The 26,416-nt window shown below is 43.4% G+C and overlaps 2 protein-coding genes across 27 annotated transcripts in view; one reads left to right on the top strand and one right to left on the bottom strand.

Annotated features, from left to right (window-relative positions):
- Window positions 1-10,172, bottom strand: part of EFCAB11 (EF-hand calcium binding domain 11) — a 144,836-nt gene extending 134,664 nt beyond the window's left edge. For 17 of the 19 annotated variants that reach the window (XR_012037081.1, XR_012037078.1, XR_012037082.1 and 14 more), the window contains exons 1-3: window positions 9,994-10,144; window positions 9,361-9,456; window positions 4,092-4,137 (exon numbers count right to left, since the gene is read on the bottom strand). Coding sequence is in view for 8 of the 19 variants with exons in the window: in XM_072839650.1 (XP_072695751.1) it covers window positions 4,092-4,137; window positions 9,361-9,456; window positions 9,994-10,068 (217 nt within the window). In the remaining 11 variants the exon portion in view is untranslated. Of the gene's footprint in view, window positions 1-4,091; window positions 4,138-9,360; window positions 9,457-9,993 lie in introns of all 19 variants that reach the window. The other 2 variants (XR_012037074.1, XM_072839651.1) reach the window with 2 other exon arrangements.
- Window positions 10,173-11,861: 1,689 nt separating this feature from the next.
- The window catches only part of TDP1 (tyrosyl-DNA phosphodiesterase 1), an 84,295-nt gene continuing 69,740 nt past the window's right edge, over window positions 11,862-26,416 (top strand). For 2 of the 8 annotated variants that reach the window (XM_072839658.1, XM_072839665.1), the window contains exons 1-5: window positions 12,140-12,291; window positions 17,172-17,737; window positions 20,130-20,173; window positions 20,933-20,988; window positions 22,629-22,725. In XM_072839658.1, coding sequence (XP_072695759.1) covers window positions 17,176-17,737; window positions 20,130-20,173; window positions 20,933-20,988; window positions 22,629-22,725 — 759 coding nt within the window. In that variant the 5' untranslated portion in view covers window positions 12,140-12,291; window positions 17,172-17,175. Of the gene's footprint in view, window positions 11,982-12,139; window positions 12,292-14,877; window positions 15,300-16,986; window positions 17,055-17,171; window positions 17,738-20,129; window positions 20,174-20,932; window positions 20,989-22,628; window positions 22,726-26,416 lie in introns of those variants that run through there. The other 6 variants (XM_072839659.1, XM_072839661.1, XM_072839660.1 and 3 more) reach the window with 6 other exon arrangements.

The following is a 26,416-nucleotide window of genomic DNA, read 5'->3' on the forward strand; positions in this document are numbered from 1 at the left end:
TCATAGGGAAGACTATTTTTACTATAAAAAAAATTCCAGTTGTGAAGCCAATTCTTAGGCCATAAGGAGTTTGAGAAAATGTTCCCTAATAAGGCAGTCTTCATTATATATGAAAGGACTCTGGCATGGGCAAGACTATCTAAATGCAGTGAATGTCCAGAAACTCTTATCTAAAACAAAAAGCTCTAATGGACATGATACTAGTATCAAAAGGAAGCTCTGTGACTCCCACAAATGTAAGAAATATTTTTAATTTTTTTTCAAAGATTTTTTGTATTTGAGAGAGAGAGAGCATGTGAGAGACAGAGAGTGCACAAGCAGAAGGAGAAGCCAACTCTCTGCTCTGCAGGGAGCATGATGTGGGGATCAAACCCAGGACCCCGGGATCATGACCTGAGCTGAAGGCAGACGCTTAACTGACTGAGCCACCCAGGCATCCCATGAGAAATATTTCTATGTGAAGTCGAAGCTCAAGAATTAGATAATTCACAAAGGAAATTATGTAATTTTCACAAACATATCTTCAGCTAAAAGTCAAAGCGAGTCTCTCAAACATCAGAAATATATATACATATATCTGTCATTCTTTCATTCATTCATTCATTCATTCATTCATTAATGGGATGAGACTAACAATGGCATACATGGAGCAGCCTTTTGCCAGACATCAGTTCTCTATATCAGAGCATGCACACATAAGAGAAACCTTTAGAAGGTAATAAAGGTAGAAAACCTTCGGCCAGAATTTACCCTTCAAATTACCCATACAGGAGAGAAATCACACGAATATAACACAGGCAGGGAAATCTTTTCATAAAGTCTTATTAAGCATGAGATAATACACAGTGCGGGGGCAGGGGTGTCTTATGATACTGAATGTAGAAGAAGTTCTCTCAGAGTCAATCTTGGGTCTATATCAGAGAATTCACTATACCTATAAAGAACATGGGTAACCTTTCTTCCAGAAGAACACCTCTTTGGACATCAAAGAACTGGCTGAAAGAAAACCCTCTGTGTAAAGGTAAATCCTTAATTCAGAATCAGAGAACACACATTAGGGAGATCTATGAAAATAATGAATGATCTGAGAGTGCCTCTAGCAGCGGTCACACTTGCTATATCAGAAAAGTCAAAAAATGAAGCAGTGCTGGGTGTATAATGTGTGGGGAATACCTTCACCCAGACGGAATCACTCACTGTCAGGGGACTGTTATGGAGAGAAACCCTATCAACTCAAAAAATGTGGGAAACCCTTCTGCCAGAAGGCAGGAATCTTTTAGATTAGAAAATCACATACAAACCCACAGAAAAAAATGCAAGGAAGGCATCATCAAGAAGTTACAACTAACTGAACATGACATAAATAATATTTGAATAGTCTGAAAGCACAAAGATTTTATAAGAAATTAATAACCTGGAGAAAGTGCATCAAGTTAGGAAGTTTGTCAAAAACTCATTCTCTTGCCAATAATCGTATTCTAAGAGTCATTGTTCATATGCAATTCCAGACCTTGAATACAAAAAAGCAATCCAGTAAACTCCTTTGCAAATCTAACATTTATAAATAAAGATTTTTAGGGCCGCCTGGCTGGCTCAGTCAGAAAAGCATGTGACTCTTAATCTCCAGGTCATGAGTTCAAGCCCCACAGGGGGTATAGAGATTACTCAAATAAATAAGACTTTAAAAATAAAAGATTTTTAAGAAGAAAGAAAAAGCCACACTGGTCAGAAACCCAGGAGCCAGCTTGAGGAAGCACTCAGTGGCCAAGTCTGTGACAAAGTGAAAACTAAAATAACTATAACTAAGAGAATGTAAATTACTAAAAGCATACAGCTCATGGGTCCATGCTGATAATAAATAGATCGACTGATCAAGAAGGGGAGGTCTCTTGCCTATAGCCAAGGGCTCCCTGGAAGAAGCACCAGGCAGGGTGCCTGTATGGCACAGCCAGCATCCAACTCTTGGTTTTTGGCTCAGGTCATGATTTCAGGATCTTGGGACTGAGCCCCATGTCAGGCTTCATGCTCAGTGGGGAGTCAGCTTGAGATTCTCTCTCCCTCTTCCTCTGCCCCTCCCACTCGTGTGCTCTCTTTCTTTCTCACTCAAGTAAATAAATAAATCTTTTAGGGGGAAAAATAAGGAAGCAGCACTGGGATTAGAAAAATCATAAAAAAAAAAAAATCATTACTTTACAACTATAATGGCAAAAGCTGGGTCAGACAAGAATCATAGTCACCAAATCTAGGGGGAAATTTTGATGAGAAGCAAAGTATGTGCAACATCTTCAATGTGTCTCCACAGACTGCTTGTTTGTTGCAGAGGAAGAAGAGATAAACAGAATACAATGGAGAACTTGAACAACATCTTGACCAATGATAAAAATTACTATCATCGATGAGAGACAGATGGACATTGTGTGCCTCCAGAAGTGGCATCAGAGAGGGACAGATCACCTAAATGGCATTCTGGCCCAAGATGCTTAACTTTGACCTAATTACAGAGAAACACCAGGCAAACACCAAATAAGGACTATTCTCAAAAAATAAAAAATAAAAAAAAAAAAAAATAATAATAATAATAATAATAAGGGCTGGGCTATTTCCTCAAAAATAACAATGTTATAAAAAGGCAAAAAAAGTCGACAAAAATGTTCCAGATTAAAGGATGCTAAGGAGACATGGCATCAAAGACTAATTCCTGTATTAAATGAGGAACGATGTTACTAAGGACACTATCGGATCAAGTGACAACACTGGAAAATAAACAGTAAATTAGAAAAAAGATATACTATCAATTTAAGTTTATGAAGTTGGTAAGTGTGCTATGTTTTAGGTTCAGAGCAGCGAGAGGAAGAGGTGGTGATAGGAGGGGCCCAAGGGGTAAGATGTTAACAATAAGTGCACTTGGGTAAAGAGTATACAGTACTCTTTACCGTTCTCAGTACTATTTTTATTTTGCAACTTTTTTTTAAAGATTTTATTTATTTATTCATGAGAGACATGGGGGGGTGGGGAGCAGAGACCCAGGCAGAGGGAGAAGGAGGCTCCCTGCAGGGAGCCTGATGTGGGACTCGATCCTGGGTCTCCAGGATCAGGCCCTGGGCAGAAGGGAGGCCCTAAACCGCTGAACCACCCGGGCTGTCCTATTTTGCAACTTTCTGTAAGCTTTATTTCCCCCAAAAAAGGTAATTTTTAAAAAGCCAATCTAGCACGTTCTACCTCCAAAAACAACAGCAGCCTAAATTCAGACACATCTTAATGTACAAAAACAAAAGCAAAACAAACAAAACTGCTCTAGACCCCAGCCGCTCTGGACCTACTGAAAGACTTTTCTCCCACTCAGGCCTGGCCTCTGCTTCATCAACACACAAAGTGCTCTCTCCAAACTCAGCAAACACAGCTTGGTCACCAACTCCAATGGATACTCTTCTGTTAGTACCTACCTGACCTTTCAACACTGTTGACCACATCCTCTTCCTTGGAATAATCTACTTCTCACTTTTGATCAGACACCCTTGATTTTCCTCCTGCCCGTCCACCCCCTCTAAATCTTCTGCCATTTCCTAACTCCCTGACTTCTCAAGATCCCATTTCCTAAGGTTTTCATTTCACTCTGTCTTGCTAGGTGGTCTCATCCATCTCCTTGGCTTCAAAAACCATCTATATGCCAATGAATCCCAAATTTATTTCTCTGGCCCACAGCTTTCCTCTGAATTCTCTATTCATGCAGCCCGAGTGCCCTAACATCACTGATGGAAACTTTTCAAACTTAACATACTCAAAAGTGAACTCTGGGTCTCCCCCAACCCCATACCTTTTCCCTCAGTCTTTCCATTGCAGGGGATGCCACTTCCGTTCATCTAAATCAGAAAATCTCCATCATCAGTTAGATGTTGACATCACAAGCAATGTTTTTTCTTTATACCTTTCAATGGTTTAAAACTTCCTTACAATAAACATACATACTTATGAATACATTAAAGGACCAAAAACTTTTCTTTGAAACAGAACAAAGATGTGCTTTATAATCTCTATTTTTATTAATTTTAGCTTTTTGAATATCTAAAAATTAATATTAACTTTCATATTACCGGAAGTGTTTGGATTTACTGAAGACATCATGGAATCAGCTTCTATCTAGAAAAGAAAAAAGAAAAGCACATACAATTTCATCAAATGTTTTCACAGTACGAATTCTTAATTCTTGGGGTGTGGGGAAGGATTGCATTTTATGAGAAACCAACTCTTGAGTTCGGCAGACAAGTAACATCACAGGACAGCTGTAATAATCATTTTATTCTTCCATTGATATCTGGGGTGGGGGGATAGGTTAGATACATGATGGGGATTAGGGAGGGCACTTGTGATGAGCACTGGGTGTTGTATGGAACTGTTGAATCCCTATATTGTACACCTGCAACATATCGCATGTTAAGTAATTGGGATTTATTTTTTTTTAAAGGGGAAATCCGTTTTATTTTTTAATTTTTAATTTTTAAATTTTTTATTTATTTATTCATGAGAGACACAGACAGACACAGGCAGAGGGAGAAGCAGGCTCCATGCAGGGAGCCCAATGCAGGACTTGATCCTGGGACTTCAGGATTACACCCTAGGCTGAAGGCAGGCGCCAAACTGCTGAGCCACCCAGGTATCCCCAACTAATTGGGATTTAAATAATCTTAGGGGCAGCTCGGGTGGCTCAGCAGTTTAGCACCACCTTCAATCCAGGGCATGATCCTGGAGACCCAGGATCGAGTCCCACGTTGGGCTCCCTGCATGGAGCCTGCTTCTCCCTCTGCCTATGTCTCTGCCCCCACCCCCCACCCCCCCGTGTCTCTCATGAATAAATAAATTTAAATTTTTAAAAAGTGGGGAAATTTTTTCAAATAAATAATTTTTAAAAACCTTAGAAAAATAAAATAAAAACTGAAGTGGAATTACAGCAAAAAATATTTTTATATCTATGAGATAAAACATGCTAATCTGCTACAGACTCTAATGGCCCCCAAACAATTTAAACATATATAATCAACTTGGCTGTCATATATGCAGCATAACCTAAAAGGTAACCTATTTTAAACAAATACAAGTGATTATTGCAATGAGCTTGATGGCTTTAACTTTTTTCCTGATAATAAAAGTAATGTGATGTAGAAAACATGAAAAATATTTTAAAAATCACGAACACTTTTAAAAACAGCAATCCAATGAGAACCATTATTAACATCTTGGCCTAGTCTGCATTTTCCCCTCTATGGCTTTTTAAAGATATTTCAGAACACATCCTAGATAAGGTTCAGGAAACTTTCACTATATATTAAAATATAAGCACTTTCCTATAGTTACAAGGGCGTTATAAACATTATGGAATTAGAACCGTGACAACACCTGGCATGGGTTTTTGACCTTGGATTCCAGGCCTTGCAATTTCCTGGTTTCTCTCGCCCATGCCAGGGGGTTTGCATCGCATCTTCTTCCTGGAACCTGCCTACCCTGAAATGTTGGTACCCCTGCCCGCCCCCTCCCCGCCCCCTGTGGAGTACTCTTTAGCACTCTGCATCCTGTTCTCTGCCAATACCACTCAGTCTCATGTTCTGAACCACCACTTGTAACCCAAGGAGTCCTCAATCTGTCTCTAGCCCTTACCTCTCAATTCCTTGTGTGGTTCCAGATTCCTGCATTTACAAGGGATGGCAGATCTTTCCACCAGAACCTCAACACCAGCACAGTATTTAATGAGTGAATTCACTTGGCATGTTCACAGCCTCCTCAAACTTCATGTGCCCTGAACTAAACTCACTGACTTTCCCCAAGCCTACTCCTTAGTTTTAATGCCACTTAGTGGCATTACTATTGCTCCAGCCCTGGTTTCACACCCCTCTCGAGGGCCAGCCACATCTAATCAGCAGGGCATAGCATCTCCCTACACCACAAAGTGCTTCCAGATACTTCATATGAGGAATCTAGCTAGCTCTTCTAGTCTAAGTGACATCTGGACTGCTTCACAATAGAGGCTGTTTTGTTCATCTTTATATCACTAGCAACTAGCAAGTGTTCATTTTATTAAATAGGAAGTAAACAATTGCATGAATGCATAAATTATTTATTACATGTTGTGCATGCAGTAAATATTTTATTTGCTCAAAAGCAATATTCAAAAATATAACCCCAGGGGCACCTGGCTGGCTCAGTTGGTGGAGTATGCAGCTCTTGATCTTGGGGTTGTGAGTTCAAGCCTCATGTTGGATGTAGAAATTACTGAAAAAATAAAATCTTTAGGGGCACCTGGGTGGCTTAGCCTGTTAAGTGTCTGCCTTCAGCTCAGGTCATGGATCCAGGAGTCCTGGAATCAAACCCCGCATCAGGCTCCCTGCTTGGCAGGGAGTTTGCTTCTCCCTCTGCCCCTTACCTTGCTCATGTGCACATTCTCTCTCAAATAAAGAAAATCTTAAAAAAAATAAAATCTTTAAAAATATATTTAAAAAACCCAAACTTCAACCTAATATAAGGTAACAATCTGTTACATTTCACAGAGAGTATACATTATCATTTTTTAAAATATGTATTTATTTATGATAGAGAGAGAGAGAAAGAGAGAGAATGAGAGGCAGAGACACAGGAGGGAGAAGCAGGCTCCATGCCAGGAGCCCGACGTGGGACTCGATCCCTGGACTCCAGGATCACGGCCTGGGCCAAAGGCAGGTGCTAAACTGCTGAGCCACCCAGGGATCCCATATACATTGTCATTTAACACAAGTTATTATACAAATGACTAACAGGTGTACAGATGATTTGGTATCACTTTATTGTTTAGTGATCTGCAATCAATAGACATTTGATTAAAAAAATGAAACCTGAAACCTCAGCCAGGTAGGAGAATAAAAGTTAAAATTTGTTAAATTTCATGGATTGCACACATGTGTGTTACCATATCACTATACTTATCATTCAGTTCCTCGCTTATATTCTAAAATTAAAGCCAACTAAGTAGTTTCAGGGGTGATAAAAGCAGAATTAAACCAGCCATCTTTCCAGCTGAACACAGGTTAAATATAATGCTTCAAAGGCTGGGACCATTTAGCTGACCTGCTTTGGAATTCTAGCTGAAATGACTGCAGGTGAATAGAAGCTGCAATTTCTGGGAGTCAGCCCTACTTCTCTGAGCTCCATAATCAGCCTACTCTCCATAATCAGTTCATGGGACCAATCTGTGTCAATAGAACTTATTTATCGTGAAGTCGTGATGCATTTAAGCATAATGAGGAACAGAGAAGTGAGACATCACGTGGTCCCTACCTTTGCTGGGCTTGCAATCTGAGAAACAGAGCTCGGTGGTGATAACAGGCCAAAGTAATTGCTAAGCTGTTTGGTTTAAGGAGGACAGAGGGAGGGCATTCCAGGCAGAGCCCTCTGTTTGAAGGCCACAACTGAATTTCTTTTTTTTTTTTTTAATTTTTTTAATTTATTTATGATAGTCACACACAGATAGAGAGAGAGAGGCAGAGACACAGGCATAGGGAGAAGCAGGCTCCATGCACCGGGAGCCCGACGTGGGATTCGATCCCAGGTCTCCAGGATCGCACCCTGGGCCAAAGGCAGGCGCCAAACCGCTGCGCCACCCAGGGATCCCCTTTTTTTTTTTTTAATTTTAGAAATTCTTTTTTTTTAATTTTTATTTATTTATGATAGTCACACACAGAGAGAGAGAGAGGCAGAGACACAGGCAGAGGAAGAAGCAGGCCCCATGCACTGGGAGCCCGATGTGGGATTCGATCCCGGGTCTCCAGGATCGCGCCCTGGGCCAAAGGCAGGTGCCAAACTGCTGAGCCACCCAGGAATCCCCACAACTGAATTTCTTAAAGCTGGACAAGATCTTGTCTTTGATTAATTCCAGTTCAGCATCTTAACAAGAATCCATCTCTGGAATCAATGTAACAGGCACCTGGGTAGCTGTCAGTTGTGTGCCTTTGGAATGGTCATGGTCCTAGGGAGTCTGCTTGTCCACCGCCCTCTGCTCCCCCTGCTTATTCTCTCTCAAATAAATAAATCCTTTAAAAAAAAATAGAATCAACGTAATGAAGGGAGCAGCCCAATGACAAAGGAGAGCAGGAAATCTGTCCTTCTAAGGCAGGACCTTCCTTGAAGTTCAGCTCATTAGTGAATCAGCACAAACTGTCCTGAAGAGTAACACCCAACAAAATTTAAATGTACCTAGTAATTGTACTTCCAGGAATTTATTCCACAGATATACAACCACAAGTACAGATATACATATAAAAGGATGCTCATCGCAACGATGTTTGTAGGAATGAAAAATAATGAAGGCAATCTAAATGACCAAAGACAGGAAACTGGCTACAGAGAATACTATGCGACTACTTTTTATTTTTATTTATTTATTTATTGCGACTACTTTTTAAAACATGGTGGTGCATTTATGTTCACTGTTAAGTGAAAATAAGCAAAATAAAACAGACATACTGTGTACCCACTTATGGGTTTTTTAAAAAGATTCTATTTATTTAGCAGAGAGAGGAGGAGCAGCAGCAGAGGGAAAGAGAGAAGCAGGCTCCCTACTGAGCAGAGGCCTATGTGGGGTCCTGGGATCATGACCTGAGCCAAAGGCAGACACTTAACCAACTGAGCCAGCGAGGTGCCCCCCACCTATGTTCTTAATAGAATGCTAGGCACGTCTGTTATACATCAGAAATTTTGGAATGAGGGATCCCTGGGTGGCGCAGCGGTTTCGCGCCTGCCTTTGGCCCAGGGCGCGATCCTGGAGACCAGGGATCGAATCCCACGTCGGGCTCCTGGTGCATGGAGCCTGTTTCTCCCTCTGCCTGTGTCTCTGCCTCTCTCTCTCTATCATAAATTTAAAAAAAATTAATTAATTAAAAAAAAGAAATTTTGGAATGACACACACACACACACACAAAAAACTATTAACTGTAGCCCCTAAGCAGCAGGACTCTCTGATAGCAAAGGAGGGGATTTTACATTCAGCTTTATACTTTTTCCAGACTGTTGGAATTTTTTGCATAAGTAACTACGTTAGTTTTATAATTCAAATGAATTCCCCCCCCCTTACCAATACCCCCTCCCCAGTCTTCCCTCTAGACACCTCCCTAGCATCTTGTTTTTATTATAAGCCTGGTGGTGACATAAGCTCCAAGAACTCGACCTCATCCCTGAGTTAGGCTCTTAAGAACAGTAAAATCCAGCACTGGACACATCTCTGAAATCGCTCTGAGAGGCAGTGATTTTTAAACACCCTAAACGAGCCACAGCACTTGACTTAGAATCCACTCACTCCTGTATAGTCTGCCCCTCTCCCAAATAGATGAAGAAAAGTTCTACCTTGGAGGGCTTGTACCCAAACAGCATTACAATGGCAACTTTAAAGTCCTCTCTGCTTAGATAGCCTTTGTTATCTTCGTCGCACGCTTTAAATACCTAAAGAACATCAAAATACCTTCAGTTAGACCGACGCCCGTTTGTTCTATTCCTCGTTTATATTAAATTTAGACCTCCAAAATCTAAACCTCAGCTGAGCAGGGGGGCTTGGAAATGGGAGTTGCATCATCCTAATTTTACTCCTTCTTGAAGATCTCTTAAATGTGCTATCATTTACTCCCCTCTGAAATGTGCAAACGACTTAATCTCCAGACTAATGCAAACTAATTCCTTTAAATCACAGGGATAAATTCTACCTAAAATCCTGTCCTAGAATTAGGAAGGTGAGACAGATAAGAAGGTTGGGGGGTTATTACTAATGAATGAGGTAGCGGGGGAAAGAAGGAACTTGGAAGCAGCCAGAACATCGGACAGGGAGCGAGGAGCCTTGCAGCCCTCGGCTCAGTTATTATCCATGGGCCTTTGCAAGGAGGCTCCGGTCCTCGTCGGTGCAACCAAGCCGAGCGAGACCCAGGCGGGAAAGGATGGGAGCCCTGGGTCAAGTTCGAGTCTCGGAATAAGCCTCCCGACACCTACTTCCACCCACTTCTTATGCTCGGAGGGGCTGGCTTCCCAGGTCCGTGGCCGGGCCCCGGGCCCGGAGAAAAACATCGCGACCACCGCGACTCGGGACCGGAGAGCCCGAGACCTCCGCGGCCAGATCCCGGGAGCAGCAGACCCGGGCCACGCTCACCGCAGCTAAGGAAGCTGAACTTAGCCGGGCAACTCCAACGTCTCCTCCTATTGGACGGCCTGCCGGCCACTGGCGTTGATCCCGCGATGCTATTGGCCAGAGGCTTTAGGCCTGTTTCCTAGGAACAGCCTATAGCGGAGAGGCTCCTGGGCCCGCCCCCAGCCTTGGCACCGCCCTTCTCATCCCCTTAACTCCTAGCGCTCAGCTGGGAACCCGCTCACCTAGGTCCTGCCTCAGTGTCTCTTGCAAGGGTCCTTCCATCTTCCTGCCCGCCCCCGCCCCCCCCAGACTTTGCAATAAGTTACTTGAGTAATTTTTTATCTCTGACACTGTGCTAAACATGATAGGAACCACAAGTGTGGACAAAGCATAAAAAGACCCAAAGAGCCAAGTCCAGGATTCACCTGCTTATCAGCAAGTCACTGGGGTCGAGCCCTCCAGGGTAGTTACCCTGTTTTGTCTTCCCATAACCCTGCAAGCAGCAGACGTTCAGCAAACGTACCAAGTCCTTCGAACTTCCATGACGTGGGAAACAAAGCCAGAAGGCCATGTAAATAAAATGAAATGTTCTCATAACCTGCAGCCCATGGACAATTACTTGATGCAGGTAGAGTGAAAGGTTCCTCCAGGAAGCTCCCAACTGCCTTAATGTTAACGTCTTGTTAGAAGAAAAAGCCACCTTAGCCTGACAATACAAGTCCCCCTATACCCCGGGAGTCCTCTTTAGCAAACTTTTGGAAACTTCCTGTTTCTTTATCTCCCCCAACTCCAAAGTATAAAAATCAGTTGCTCCTTTAAAGTCCCATGGCAGTAGCTCTTCTCTTCCCCGGTCCTGTCCCATGCCTTAATAAAACCACCTTTTTTGGGGCAGCCCGGGTGGCTCAGCAGCTTAGCACTGCCTTCAGCCCAGGGTGTGACACTGGAGTCCTGGGATCGAGTCCCGCGTCGGGGTCCCTGCGTGAAGCTTGCTCCTCCCTCTGCCTGTGTCTCTGCTTCTCTCTCTGTGTGTGTCTCTCATGAATAAATAAACAATATTAAAAAAAAAAAAACACCTTTTTTTGCGCCGAGGGCATCTCAAGAATTCTTCTTTGGCCATCAGCTACAGACCCCAACAATATTAAAAAAAAAAAAAATCCGTTTACACCAAGTTGTTTCACTAAGTCCTCTAGGAAAGGTGTTCGAAAGAAACTCGGAAAATAAATGTCATAAACATTAAAGCCAAGGAACAGGGGGAGGGTTCCGTTTTGCAAGAATTTATTTCAGCCCCCTCCCTCTCCAGGCAAACCAGTTAAATGAAAAACACACACGTTTCGCAGGAGAAACAGGCCTTGGCGGTTGAGGGTGATGGGAGCTCATTAACTTTTTTATTTTACAGCAGGTTTTACAAGTTTGCGCCCCCAGCGAGCCCGGCGCATCCCTCGGGGATGCAGGTCTCGGCGCACAGCTTGCCTCGAACCTCAGTGAATCCTTCTCTCTCTGCCTTTTTTTTTTTTTTTTTTTTTCATTTATTTATGATAGTCACAGAGAGAGAGAGGCAGAGACACAGGCAGAGGGAGAAGCAGGCTCCATGCACCGGGAGCCCGACGTGGGATTCGATCCCGGGTCTCCAGGATCGTGCCCTGGGCCAAAGGCAGGCGCTAAACCGCTGCGCCACCCAGGGATCCCTTTCTCTGCCTTTTTAAGTCAATACCGCCCGCCTCGAGCTCCGGGAGGCTGAGCCCGTCCAGGAGAATCCCTGTAAAAGGGGCAGAGTTTCGTCCCTAAGGGCAGGGAGAGAGAGAACACTTCATTTTCTCCCTCCTCCGTTGAGATTAGAAGTGGTCATCAGGAGGTGAGCCGAGAGATGGGACACACCCCAAGCGGGGGGGGGGAGCCGAGAGATGGAACACACCCCCCGCCCCGCTTCCACTCCTTCCCGCCAGAACCTCCCGCCGCCCCGCACCCCGGCGGCACCTCAGGACCCGGCGGTGTTTAGGACCCAGCGGCGGGCGTCCCGGAAGGGGAAGGGGAAGGGGCGGGGCCACCAGCCCGGAGCCGCGGCCGGGAGGGTTTAAACTGCGCGCAGGCGCGGGCGGCGGACCGGAGGGCGCTCACCTGGTGGTCGCGGGGCGCCTCGGCAGCTGCGGCTCTGGAAGCTCCAGGTGCGTGTCCCGAGGTTGCAGGAGCCCGGCCTGCGCGCGGGCCGCTGGGGCCCCGCGAATTCCGAGGCCCGGTGGGGCCGGAGGAGGGAGCCGAGGGAAGCAGGGCACCTGGGAGGGATGCTGGGGAAGGTCCCCTCCTGGGCCTCGGCGTCCTCGGGCGCCGAACCCGCCAGGCGCGAGCGGCAGGTGTCGCGGGCTCGGGCTCGGGCTCCGGCTCCTCCGCGCGGCAGGTGGGCGGTGTCGTCAGGTGGGGGATGCGGAGCGCGCGGGCGCCTCTCCCGGGCCAGGTTGCGCCTGTGCGCGGAGCCGGTCACCCGTGGGACTTACGGGGGACTCGGTGCGAGCGTTCGTGGACCGAGTTCCCTCCTGGCCAAGCGCCTCCAAGGGTGCGGGCCTGTGGTCGGCGCACCCCCCCCCCCCCGATCGGCCCGCCTCCCCCCGGCCCCACCGCCCCTGCAGGACCTGCCCCCGCCGGGTTCGTCTCCCTCCAAGCCGTTCTCCCGCAGTTAGCGAACCTAGCAGCTTAGGTAAGTGGGGACCCTGTACTCCCCGCTTGTTAAAGCCTTTCGGGGCCCCTGCCTTCTTTAGTCTGAAATCCAAGATCTTTAACACTTCCCTTACTTCTTCCCGCCCCCTTCATCCTGAACTATACTGCTTGCCCAGATGCCTCTTTCTCATCTAGGAGTTATTACAACTTTGTACCCACCTCCAGGCCTTTGCAGGTTGGGTTCCCTCTACTTGGAATACAACCCCCCCCCCCTTTATTCGGCTGGTTTTCATGCCCCAGATCTCCCTTAAATGTTACTTATCCTAAAAGTATTCCAAAGTAAGGACGTCCCTGTTACTCTCTCACACCTGTAAAATGCACCTAGTGTCTGGAAAGATAGCTTGGCCCTTCTGTTGGTGTGGGTCTGTTCTTTCCCCACACCCCCCTCTCCCCCGCAGCCCTGAAACATATAAGCACTTTTAGCATAGAAACCATTTCTGTATTAACTCCTTATCCCCAGGGCTAGGCACATAGCAGCTGCTCAGAAGTACCTGTTGCATGAGTGAATTCTGGGAGATAGGTATGATACTCCTTTTCCCCAGGAGGAAGCTATGGCTTAGCAGTGAAGTAACCTGCCCAACTCCACGTTTACCACCTACTAATGACTGGATTTGAAATGAGGGGAGGGGGTTCATGTTTGCCCACAGGTGGTCCACACCCGGCCTCTGCCCTCCTGATGATCTGAGCGCTCTACTAGGAGCCTCTGGGATGTGGAAGAGATATGCCCCCAGTTCGGTCTAGTATGATAAGGGGAGAGGAGGTGCTAGCAGCTTTAAGAGGAGTACCTGTTTGCAGCCACAAAACATTTTTTTCAGTCCCTGTAGGAAACTTTAGTGTTCCACGCTGGCATTTAATGGGAGAATTTCCTTTAGATTTTTATCGTTGGCAATATAGCTTAATGCGGTTTACCATATTTCAATCGTTTGCCTACCTCCTTCCTGGTTTTTGTCTCCCTTTTAATACCTGTACCATTGTTTACTTGGTGTTTTGATTTGAATCTATTTTTACATAAGTATTGTCTTTAAAACTTCATTTTGTTGTAAATAAAATGGAGCCTTAAGATACTTTGTTGATGGTTTAAAAAGTGTTACTGGTGCCTGCAGAAGAGCCCAGAGTCTTCAACACTACAGCTGTCCCTTTGATTTAAACTGATCTGAACGGGGGTGCCTAGGTGGCTCAGGTCATGATCTCCGGCTGCTGGGATGGAGCCCCAGCATCTGAATCCTTGCTCAGCAGGGAGTCTGCTACTTCCTCTCCGCTCCCCCTCCTCCCTGCTTGTACTCTGTCTCGAATAATCTTTAAAAAAAAAATGGACTGGAACAGAAAAGGGTGGTACTTGTATAACGCGACATTGTTTGGTCCCAGGCACCCCCACTTTGGAAAACACCACTTTGTGCTGACTTGGCTAATGTCAGGTCTCAGAATTGGCCCATCAGAATTGTGACTGTCTAATTTCGGCATCACTATTTACTCAAAATGTGATCTTAGACCTGAGGTATGGCCAGATGCTGCCCAGGGAAGACAACAAACAATTGAAGGAATGCTCTTGAGTTGTACCTTTAACACTGACTTGATGACAAATACACTCTGCAAATGCCTGTGTAGCAGAGAAGTAAAATTCTAATACTGGAACCAGGGAGTTCTCCACAGTAAGTCAGTTCCTGACCTTGGCATTTCAACCACTCCTCTTCATAAAGAGCTTGGTAATCTGAATGTGATGATCCAATTTTTTCTCTCAAAGGCATTTTGCCTTTCATTAGTAAGTAACAGCATATTTAAGGGTAAGCAGATCTAAAACTTAAGCTATAAGCAGATAAAAGCATTTTTTTTCCTCGAAATATTTGTTTCAAAAGCTTTTTTACCCACTTGTCCTACTTTGGAGGGAATGGTCTTCCTCCTTCCCATCCACGTGTGGTTCTAGAACACATAGGTAATAAAACTGAAAGCCTTAGAATTACTCTAAATAGAGTCACTAAAGATGATGGTCTTCCCTACAGAGTTCTCCATGATTTCTAAATTCTATTTTATTTAGACGTAATTCATCTGGGAGAGGAATGGTGGTAGCCTTTAAGTGTCTGCATACAGGTTTTCTTAGGCTGGAAGCTGAATTCTTTTCACCTACAAATTCTGCTTTAGAATGGGGAAGGAATTTAGAAAGAACAGCCTGCAGACTCTTAATTGAAGATTCTGTTACTAAGAGCCTGGCTTTACTGCTGTTTGAGAACTCTTTGAAAGTTAGAGCCAACGGTTTTTTTCTAAGATGGTTCTATTCTTAAATAATTTTTTGAAGCCACAAAACTAGCCACCAAAATCATTCCTTCGAAGTTCCTTTAACTCACAAGGTGAATTGGGATGGCTTAAATACCTCTCACCAGCAGCCTCCAAGAGTCTAGAACACAAGAGGAGCCTAAAATTTAAGGGGGGAAAAAAATGAAAAGCTTTAAAAACCTGAACTGTTCAAGTAAGTGTTTATTAGTAGGTCTGTCCAAGTATTTTTCATGAAGAAAACCTGGCTCTTGTATCCTTTTAACCAAGCTTGTTAGAACTGTAATATCTGGTTTCTTAACCCTTAGTAGATTAGAAACAATTTAGGGGAGAAGCCTGCTCAGAGTTCTAACCTAGAAGTGGGGTACACAGAACACTTAGAAAAAGACCTAGACCAAATCTAAGGCCACTAGTACTGAAGCAAGCAGTCCCTACAGCTTTGCATACCAGGTCAGGTTAATAGGGACCCTGAGATGTGAAGAACAGGTCAAATTATGGTCTAAATGAACTCCGTTTTTAAAAAAAAAAAAACACCCTTGAAACAGATAATTTACAGGAGAAACTTGGTCTAACTTGACTGGTCATGAATTGAAAAAGTGAGAAATTGTGAAGGTTGGGGATCCTGTGGCTCAGCAATTTAACACCTGCCTTGGCCCAGGCCGTGATCCTGGAGTCCTGGGATCGACTCCCACATCAGGCTCCCTGCATGGAACCTGCTTCCCTGCCCCCGCCCCCACCCTACCCTCCCCACCCCCCCACCCCCGCCTTTCTCTCTCTCATAAGTAAATCTTTATTTTTTTAAGATTTTTATTCATGACAGACACAGAGGCAGAGACCCACACACAGGCAGAGGGAGAAGCAGGCCCCATGCAGGGAGCCTGATGTGGGATTCGATCCTGGGTCTCCAGGATCATACCCCAAGCTGAAGGCAATGCCAAACTGCTGGGCCATCGGGGCTGCCCAAATAAAATCTTTAAAAATTGTGAAGGTTTTTTAACTTGACCAGCAACTGGATGGTTCATTTGGTAGAGTATGCAATGTTTGATCTCTGATCTTGGGTGGTGGGTTTGAGCCTACAAAAAAAAACATTAAAACTTTTTAGCTTGAAACATGAAAATATATTCATTCGCAAATCTATTGGTGTGCAATCAAGCTTTTTATTTATTTATTTATTTTTAAGGGATGGAGGTCCTGTGAAGAGTGTACCAATCTTGTAATGTGTCCTCAATTTCTTTAAAAGAGTAAAATTTTGAGAATTTGAACACACTCTTGAGTTAAATAATTTTTCTCTGGGTCTTGTACAAAAATTAAAAAATCACAGTAAGTTCCTTAGCTATCTGGAAAATGTAGTTAGACCTTTACATTTGAATTGGTGAGATTTTGTAGGCAACAAAACCAAAAGTACTTCATCGTTCAAGTAGAAACTTGACTCTGGTTTAGAAGTGTTTGCTTCAATGCAAGTGTTCTGCAGGTTTTAGTAGTGGATTTAGGATGAGGCCAATAAGATAGTTGGGTCCTCGTGGCAGCAATTCTAGATAATGTATATATAGAATTGAGCATTTGATACTGTTTTTGAGGATTTTGTTCAGCTTCACAGTAAGCTTATCTTTGAAGAATCGCTAACATCCTGTGGGCTCCCATGCTTGGGTAAAGGGTAGATTTATAAACTCCAATTTGATCTCAAAAATTTGAGTAATTATAACTATTGAAATTCCTAAAATTAATACCAAGCACCTGTTAGAAGAGTCGAGGTCAAGAGTGAATATTTTTATTTTGGAGTTTGTCCCCAGCTCTTTCCTCGGGCCTCCTAAGAACAAGGTCTGGGTTGAAAGGAGAAGGTGACTGAGATTTTTGCTGTCACTTCATTTGCCAAATTCCTGTAGCAGATCCTGGGAACGTGCCTCCGAACACCTGTGAAACAGCTGATGTTCATTTAGCAGCTCAGCATCTGGTAAGTGTCAGGTGTGCTGTACGGGTTGCAGAAACTCGTACTGACAGGGAATTTAAGAGCAACAGTTTGCCAATGGCCTAGTAAATGAAAATAACAATATTTGTCTTTCACTTCCAGAAGTATGTCTCAGGAAGGTGATTATGGGAAGTGGACAATATCCAGTAGTGATGAGAGTGAGGAGGAAAAGCCAAAACTAGACAAGCCATCTACATCTTCCCTCCCCCATGCTGGGCCAAGAGCAGCAAATGAGCCAAGTTACACCTGTTCTGAGGCTAGAAAAGTTGCCTATAAAAGAAAAATCTCACCTGTGAAGTTCAGCAACACAGATTCACAAGTTTCATCTCCGAAAAGGCAGAGGAGTGGTTCCCAGGAAGACCTAGGTTGGTGTCTCTCCAGCAGCGATGATGAGCTGCAACTGGAAACACAACAGAAACAGGTTGAGAACGTGGTGGTCAGAGAGGAGCATGGAGTCTCTTCTTCCAAGGGCAGTGCCACCCAAAGAACTGGAAATCACAGCCCTCCCGCCCACCATGGGTTCAAAGAGGAGGAAGAGGAGTATGAAACCTCAGGGGAAGGCCAGGACATTTGGGACATGTTGGCAAAAGGGAACCCCTTCCAATTCTACCTCACTCGGGTCTCGGGAATCAAGCCAAAGTATAACTCTGGAGCCCTCCACATCAAGGGTAAGTGTTCCAGCGCTGTCAAACTGCAGCACTGTCCCCTTGGCAGAACAAGGAGGGTGAGCTAGAATGGTCTCCAAGAACCCTTCTTTGCAGTCTTAACTACTCCCAGGAAAAAATACCATTTTAACAAGCAAATGCATTAGTTTGACAGCAAACTAATGTTTTCTTAGAGAATCAGAGTGTTTCTCAGTCCTGTAGATCAACCAGTTGGAAAACTTAGACAATTCTAAACATTGTGCTAACTTTTAAACTTGCTAAGAACACTTAAATAGCAAATCCCGGGGAGCAGTTCTTTGATTCCTGGATCAACATTGACAGCAGCATCACCTAAAACTTGTTAAAAATGCAAATTTGGGGGCTATGCCCCGGTTCACTGGATCAAACTCTGGGAGCAGGGCTTTGCAATCTGTTTTAAGAAGCTTTTGAGGGGATTCTCATACCCAGTCAGGTTTGAGAACTACTGCTTAGTATATGTGCTGCCAAAACAAGCACGAGAACTGCTTAGAAGCCAGGTTTCAATTCCTGGTGAAGAAACCAGCATCGGTACACAAATAGACATTTCAGTTCTGAATCAGAAGGTAGTCTGTAGTTGCTTTGCTTTATTCCCCAGTGTGCATCTGTGTCATGTCATATGTATTTGGTCTTCATTCCTGGTTGATTTTTGTCCCAGGCTCCTGGAATGGCTCTAAAGTAATGAAAGTCAAAGGAATATCCCTTCTGTTTCTAACAAGCTCCTTTCAGTCACATGTGGGTTTGTTAATGAGGTGACTTTTGGAAAGACCTAAGAGTGGGGGACTGATTGCCAGGGAGACCCAACTGTGTCACTAAAGTCGGAATTTTCAGGTCCACCCTCACCCTCACCTCCCACCCCCAAGGAAAGGGAAAGGGGCTGGAGGCGGTTAATCTCTAATGGCCAACGATTTAATCATCATTCCTTTGTAATGAAGCCTCCTTTCAAAAACTAACTTGAAGGGGCTCAGAAAGCTTCCAGGTTGGTGAACACATGGAGGTGCATGGAGGGTTCACACTCCTTCCTCTATTCCTTTTTCTTTGCATCTCCCCCACCTGAATGTTCCTGATTTGTATCCTCTTATAATAAACTGGTACTCTAGTAAGTAAAGTGCTTTTTGGAGTTCTGTGAAGCATTCTAGCAAGTTCTCAAAACCAAGGAGGGGCAAATAGGTGATACTGTGGAGAACTGCAATACATTCCTTTTGTGTTGTGTACCTCTTATAAAAATACCAGGAGTTTCCTGAAGGCAACTTCTTTAAAATCTTTGTACCCCAGCATGTAGGTCACTGTCTGGAAGAAGCACTCAATAAGCATGGTCTAATGAATGAGCCTACTCTTGAAATCCTCAGGCAGTTTGATGGTTAGGAGCACAAGTGCTGAAGCCAGATAGCTGGACATCAATCCTGACTATCCCCCTTCCTAGCTGTGTGGCCATGGACAGCCCCCTGAGGGGAGACTCCTCATCTACCAAATGGGAATGAGCAACTCCAGCTCAGAAAATGGCTGTGAAGGGTAAGAGTAAACACATGGACAGTGGTAAAAACTGTGCCTGGCACCTAATAAATCCTGTACGAGTGCAGCTGTTACAGTCGGCGGTGGTAATTGTATAATTCCTCTCCTAGTACAGTTTATGAGAAGGGAGGGTTTTTTTTGTTTTGTTTTTTTGTTTTGTTTTGTTTTGTTTTTTTTAAGATTATACTTATTCATTCATGAGAGACACAGAGAAGCAGAGACACAGGCAAAAGGAGAAGCAGGGCCCATGCAGGGAGCCTGATGTGGGACTCTATCCCAGGACTCCAAGATCACACCCTGGGCCAAAGGCAGGCACTAAACCATTGAGCCACCCAGGGATCCCCGAGAAGTGAGCTCTTTGATCTTACTTGAAGTCAAGTTGGAATGAGTGTGAGGTGCAACCCCCTTCGACATGACCTGGAGTGCCAGAAATATGAGCTTAGGGTTGTTGGTGCCTCTGCCCTCCTTCACAGGAAGCAAGTGCGCTCAGGAGGCGGTGTTGCTAGACCACGGCTGTTGCTGTTTTCTAGACGGTGTTGGGGAGGTTTCTTGGAGAGGGACTTGGATAAGTACTTAAAGGAGATAAAGATAAAGATCTGGAAAGAATATATGGTCATTGTCCTTCGTGGCAGTTTTTTAAATTGATCAATCATCAGATTCTGAAATTGTAGGTTTTAGTTTTATGTTCTATTTCGTTAAAACGTAATAAATATTACTCAAATTTACTCGAATTTTATGGAACATTATGTCTAACTTTGTAGTCATTTCTCGGTTCACGGTTTTCTCAGCCAAATTTTGATTGTCCATTGTGATTACCAGATGATTCTTATCAAAAAATAAACTTGATATAAATGTTTTGTCTTCTCAGATATCTTATCTCCTCTATTTGGGACACTTGTATCTTCAGCTCAGGTGAGTTTATCGTGGTTTTTTCTTTGGATGAAAAAGGACAAATAACCCCATAAAAAAAGGAGGACCTGTCTCAGTCCTGTATGGGGTCCCCAAGATGGTACGTGCCAGGAGGCTGGTACCAAGAACCACAGTTCTGCTGAGGCTGTGTCCAGCCATCAGCATGGAATAAAGATACCAGCACCAATGCAGCTTCTGGCTGATCAAGAAATCACTCTGGGAATTCCAGCCTGAGGGACTTCTTTTGGGGACACAGTTAATCTCCTGGGTCTCTAGTACAACTCTTGGGGAGGTGCAGAACCTGTAGTCAAGTGTAATTGGTATAAGCCTAGTGAATGTCCAGTCCCAGAGGCCTGTTCACAAAGGTAGCTATATAAGTTAGGCTGAAAAGAAATGTTCTTTCTAAAAGTCCTTTTTATGATCACCTAGGGGGAAAAGGGATAAATTTCTAAGCCCTTTTATTTAAATTAATCAGAGGGCTCTTAGAAATATGTAGTAAGACTACTTAGAAATACTGCCAAAGCCTGCAGGATCCTTTCCTTAGAACCTGTTTTTTCCTGCTCTATCCCATTGATTCAGATTCCTTGAATTGGTTATTCCCTTCAGGATACATTCTAGGTTTGAGTATTGTAACACAACTGTCCAGGTTTACAAATAATACTTGGGAGTTCATCCTTAGTCTAGTTTCTTTCAGTTCAATAACTGAACTATTCTGCTTGGCTGAATCACCCATAATGCTATTCCTTTTCTTTCCCCATCTAGTTTAACTACTGCTTTGATGTGGACTGGCTCATAAAACAGTATCCACCAGAGTTCAGGTGAGGACCACAGGATGACTGAGAACAACTGTAATGGGGCTCGAAAACACAAGATTAGTGATTCACAGGCAACTGCTGTTCATCTTTTTTTTTTTTTTAATATTTCTTTTGAAACTATTAATCATACAAACCTAGTTACATAGGAAAAACAGCATTTGTTGATCTATTCTAATTAATCTCCTGTGTTCCTAATATAGATGTTAGCATTCATGGCTGTTGCTGTTTCCAGAAGTAGATAAGGACAAGTCCCAATCTAAAGAACTTTGATATTAATGTGAAGGAAAAGATCATTACTATCTGCTTTCTAGACCTGTAAACATGCCACACTTCCCTTAGCACAGCAGTGCTGTTCAAAGAACCTTTGCTAATGATTCTTCCTGTAGTTCAGGAGCCAATGAAGGGGGTTTGAGAGCCTTCTCTTATCCAGATTACAGAGGTGATGGATTTTTCAGTTCATCCTCTACAGTTCCTCGGCCTGGTGTTAGGCGGTGTAGCCTGAATACAGATAGGACAGGTGGCAGGTCACTGTACAATGCTATGTCTAACATTCACCCAGCAAAACCCTTAACAGCAAGTAAGGTAAAGGAATATACCCACAGCAAAATAATTGGTCAGGGTCCTCAAAGTTCTTGGTACATTTAGGACATCCGATTTTGGAAACCTTTATTAATAGCAGATAAAATTCTATTGAAATTTCCTGAGAGGCTTTGTCACTCAAGGGCTTGTGTTTGACCTGTAACACATAGGATTAGTTTTAGCTGTATATAACAGAAAAGCAAAAATAACCATGGCTTAAATGAGAGAAAACAGTTTCTCCAGCCTGAGAAGTCTAGAGAGTAGACATTCGTGGTCTGGTTTGGGGGCTGCTGTGGTAATCAGGGACTTAGTCACCCATTGTGTCTTTCTGTCCCACCATCCTGTACAAGTCCTCAAAGTATCTTCATGGTCCAGGAAGGCACCCAGTGCTCCAGGTCACTGGTCTCTGTTCCAGGTGGCAGGCAGGAGAAAGGGCACAAGGGCCACCTCCCAGCTATGCCTCCTTTGAGCAGCCTCCTGAATGTCCCACACAACACCTGCTTATATTTCATTGAGCAGAACTCGGCCACAAGATACCTTATTTCCTTGAACTCTACAACCACTTATTAATAAGTCTGTGTCATGCCTTGGGCCTGGGCTTGTTCACCCTTGTATCTTGGGACTAGTGCAGTACCTACTACACAGTTGGAGTTTAGTGAATATAGGTCTAATGAGGAAATGCTTTTTTGCTTGGTCCAAAGGAAGGGGAGAGAAGAGCATACTATTAAGTAACAATAATTGTGTATCTTTTAATCTGAACTTAAACACATGAACACAGAGCTAACTATATGTCCTTCTGGACCAAAGAAGATAATTACTTAGGGATTTCCTTGAGTCACAATTTCTCTGGGTCCCATCAGATCTTTTTTGGGATCAGGCCACATGACCCTGTTGTAAAGGTAACTGGTTAGTAAAGAGTAACTGGTTAGTGCTCTATTTTAGCTCCGTACTCAGTCACCACAAAGACCAGAAACAATTGTCTGGTGGTAAGGAAACTAGCATTCTTTAGTCAGTAGTCCAGCTTTATAAAAGATATATTCTAAATACTTCTGATCTGTTTCTAGGAAGAAACCAATCCTGCTTGTGCACGGAGATAAACGAGAAGCTAAGGCTCACTTACATGCCCAGGCCAAGCCTTATGAAAACATTTCCCTCTGCCAGGTAAGCTACTTCTGTTTGAGATCGTGCTTAGTCCAGGAGTTGAAAGGATATGTAGACATCTAATCTAACTACCCACCTAGAGCAAGAATCCTTTATCTAGCATCACCAACAGATACTTTTCGAGCCTTGACTTAAATGCTTTCTGAGACACCCATCTATGTATGGGTAGCCCTTGAAGTTGGAAGGATTTTTCTTTCTTTGTTGACCTGATATCTCTGTATTTGTCAGGTTCCTCCAGAGAAACGGAACCAATAGGGTAAGTGTGTGTAGAAGACTTACTTTAAAAGAACTAGGTCACATGATTGGGGACTGGCAAGTCTAGATGTTATAGGGTAAGCCTGCAGGCTGGAAACCCAAAAGAGAGTAGATGCTGTAGCTCAGGTCCATGATGGTCTGAAGACCGAATTTCCTCTTCCTTGAGGGAGATAGTCTTTTTTTCACTTAGGCCTTCAACTGACTGGATGAGGTTCACAAAGAGAAATCTGTTTGACTCTGCTAATTCAAATGTTAATCTCCTCTAAAAACACCTTCATGGCAATATCTCCCCAAATATCTGGATACTGTGACATGGCCAAGTTGACACACACAATCCTCATCTCCTTTTACCTTTTGTGCTTGGGTCCTGATTTCCCCTCTCTGGAGCCACGTATAATAAACTCTACAAATGTGACTGATGCCTGTTTATAAAGTCCTCTATTGTACTTCCTTCATTTTCTTTCAGGTTTGAGCATCATTTCTTTAGTTGTAACAAGAATCCCTATCATTCCCCCATCTGCTAGCACTCCTCTGTTTGCATCTAGTTTGTCATTGTCCTTCTCGAACCTGACCAGGTTTTCTGAATGCAAATCAGTGGGTGCTTCTTTCTGTGAATGCAGCTTAAAACTTTGTTTTGACAACTTATCTGACGGGTACTTGCTGCTGACACTTAACCCATAGACCTCTGATCTTTTTCGTGTGAATTGCAGCGAAGGCCTATACTGGAAGGATGGACAAATTAGAAGTAAACCTATTAAGAAACTATGTGAGTTGAGCTGCAAATGTCTAGGCCTAATGAGGGAACAGTAAGTGGTCTTGTAACAGCTGTATCTGCTTTGTTTGCTGGGACCAAAGCAAAGCAGAAAAGGCCAAAAAGTTGTAGCCGAGGTCCTTGTTACAGTCCCAGAATTCTATCCTAATGCCCTTCATTCTGTATGTGAAAATACACTGTAAGTCTTGGACTTCCTTTATGACTAGTTGCTTTTGATTCCATCCCTAAAAGAATATTGGGTGTGGGATGTCGTGCAACAAACTGGGGAGAGAGAAGCAAGAATTTTTCATAGTATGATTTCCTTCTTGTGGAAATGGTAGCTCTGAAGTGATTGAGGTCATACTGACCTTTTCCTGTTTGGGCAGCTGACTAGTCCATTTCCAAGCAGCCACAATAAGATACTTTCTCTTTGCCATAGTGAAATAGCCTCTAGATTTATGCTCTTGGAGTGCATTGACAAGCGTGAACTACATGGAACCTAGATCATTTTTCATTTTCTTTCTAATGTCTTTTTTCCTCCCTGTTCATATAAGAATTCCAACTCATTCTAATGTTCTTTCAACTATAAAATGCTATCTGTGTATGTGGTTATTCTTAAAGGTTCACAGGTTCTCAGTCTGCTCAATCTTAAACCTGGCTTAAATTTTTCCTGTGATTTGACCCACAGTACTTTATGTAGTTGGAGTTTTTAAAACAGTCACTCCTTGGCCCAACATGTTTATGGCTCAGCTTTTATACATAAGTTTCTGCTTGGCAGTTGCCTAAAATCCCATGGTTTGCTTTTGCTTCTTCCAAAAGAAGAGTTTAACCTGCAGTAGGATAGTGCTCATGAGACTAATAGTGGTTAGAAAATAACCTAGGAATCCTAAAAAGCAATCATGAAATCAGTGGAAATAGAAAAACTTTCAGAGACTAGCCACTTGTACTGGAAAGTTTGGGGGATTATGTGGCAGGTCTGATGGTGTGCTCCAGGCTGGCCACTAGAGGGCACGACGGCCCACTGTCCTCTACCTCCACCAAAGAGCTGTTCAGAAGGTCCTAGTACTAGTCCAAAGTGTAGGACTGTGATATCATCCTGACCTGTTGAATTCCCATCACATCCTGTCAGTGAGATGAATTCTTGGCTTTTTAGGACAGGAGTGCAACATAACATCTGACGAAGCTGAGGCATAGTAGCGAAAATCAGCGGATCTTCCCATGTTGCACATGTGGGGCCTGAGGCCAGAGATTGAGGCCTTATGGTGGTCAAAGTTCAAACTGCCTGGGTTCTGCAGTTCTCTACCCACTAACTATGTCCATCTGGGTCCATCACTTAACCTCCGTAGGCCTAATTTGTTTATCTCTAAGATAGATTGTTAATAGTATTCTTCACTCAGTTGTAGTACCAAGGATTTGGTACATTTGCCCCCCAAAAAGCATCTGTTAGCTATTACCTGTTGAAGTTACTATCCTTGTGCTTAGACTTGCCCAAGAGCAAACAACTGCTAGCAAAACTAAACTCAGAAGCCATCTCTTGACCATTGCATTTTCTGAGCCAAATACCAGATTATAGAGAGGCAGTCTTCATTCTAATTTTATAGTTTTAAAGACCTACTCTTCTCTGATCTCTCTTCATTTGTGTGGCCAGAGCCTACAAATGCATTCTGGTCTGTGAGCATCCCCAAACACTGAGCTTAAAGGGTGTAGTGAGCGGGGCCACCTGTCTCAGCATCCCCAAGACAGGTGTGTCCTACTCAACCTGATGTCTTCTAATTGCCTATTTCTGCCTCCAGCAAACAAGTCCATCCCTGCCCTGTTGGGGTGGGGAGCTTGATTTTTAGAAGTACTTAGTTCCATTTCTAGAGTGCTTACTCCATGCAGGCCCTCTCTTCTAGACAGTCCATGTAGTTGTCTCATCTCCTCCTAAAACTCTGAATCCTCTAACAGCACCCTCATTGTAAAGAGAAAAAAGATGAGGCATAGAGACTTAAGTATTTTTCAGTCGCCCGAAGTTGTAAGGATGGGATTTTTGTGTCCCTGTGTCCACATTCCTCACTGTTAAACTGTTTTGACATTTGTTTAACTCTTTCATAACCTACATTTTGAGACGTATTCTGCTTAACCAAGGTCTTGCTATACTGAATGTTAGCTAAAAATGTTTTAATTCTCCACCCATTCCTATTTGTTAAGGTATCATTTTGTAATAGGAAAATAGATTGAATATATTATCTTTTCGGCACTCGCTAGGTTATCAGTATGAGAACTTCCGTTTTAACATCAAAATGTATGCTACTACCACATTGTTCATTTTAGATACGGTCTAGAAATTTTCTGATACATTAATTTCTGTGTAAGCCAAATATCTTAATTTTAAAACTTTGCTTACGGTCCCCTTTTTTTTTTTTTTTTTTGCAACTAAAGGTAACAGACTTCTTCTGAGGACTAATTAAAAATTCAGCATAAAAAAAATTCAGCATATATCAAATCGTTCTGGCTAATTAAAAAACTAATGAACCTCACTGGATAGGGATTATAAAAGTTGTATTGTCAGTCCAGGGCCTCTCCACTAGAGGGCAGTGAAAACAACTCAAAACAGTGTTGACCCAAACCTTTTCTAACTTAATTTCCAATAGGTAAGGATATTGAGTTTGCTAAAAATAAGTGACTCAACTTCTTTTTCATCCT

This window comes from Canis lupus, chromosome 9 (assembly GCF_048164855.1).
Source record: "Canis lupus baileyi chromosome 9, mCanLup2.hap1, whole genome shotgun sequence".
Classification (NCBI taxonomy): Eukaryota; Metazoa; Chordata; class Mammalia; order Carnivora; family Canidae; genus Canis; species Canis lupus.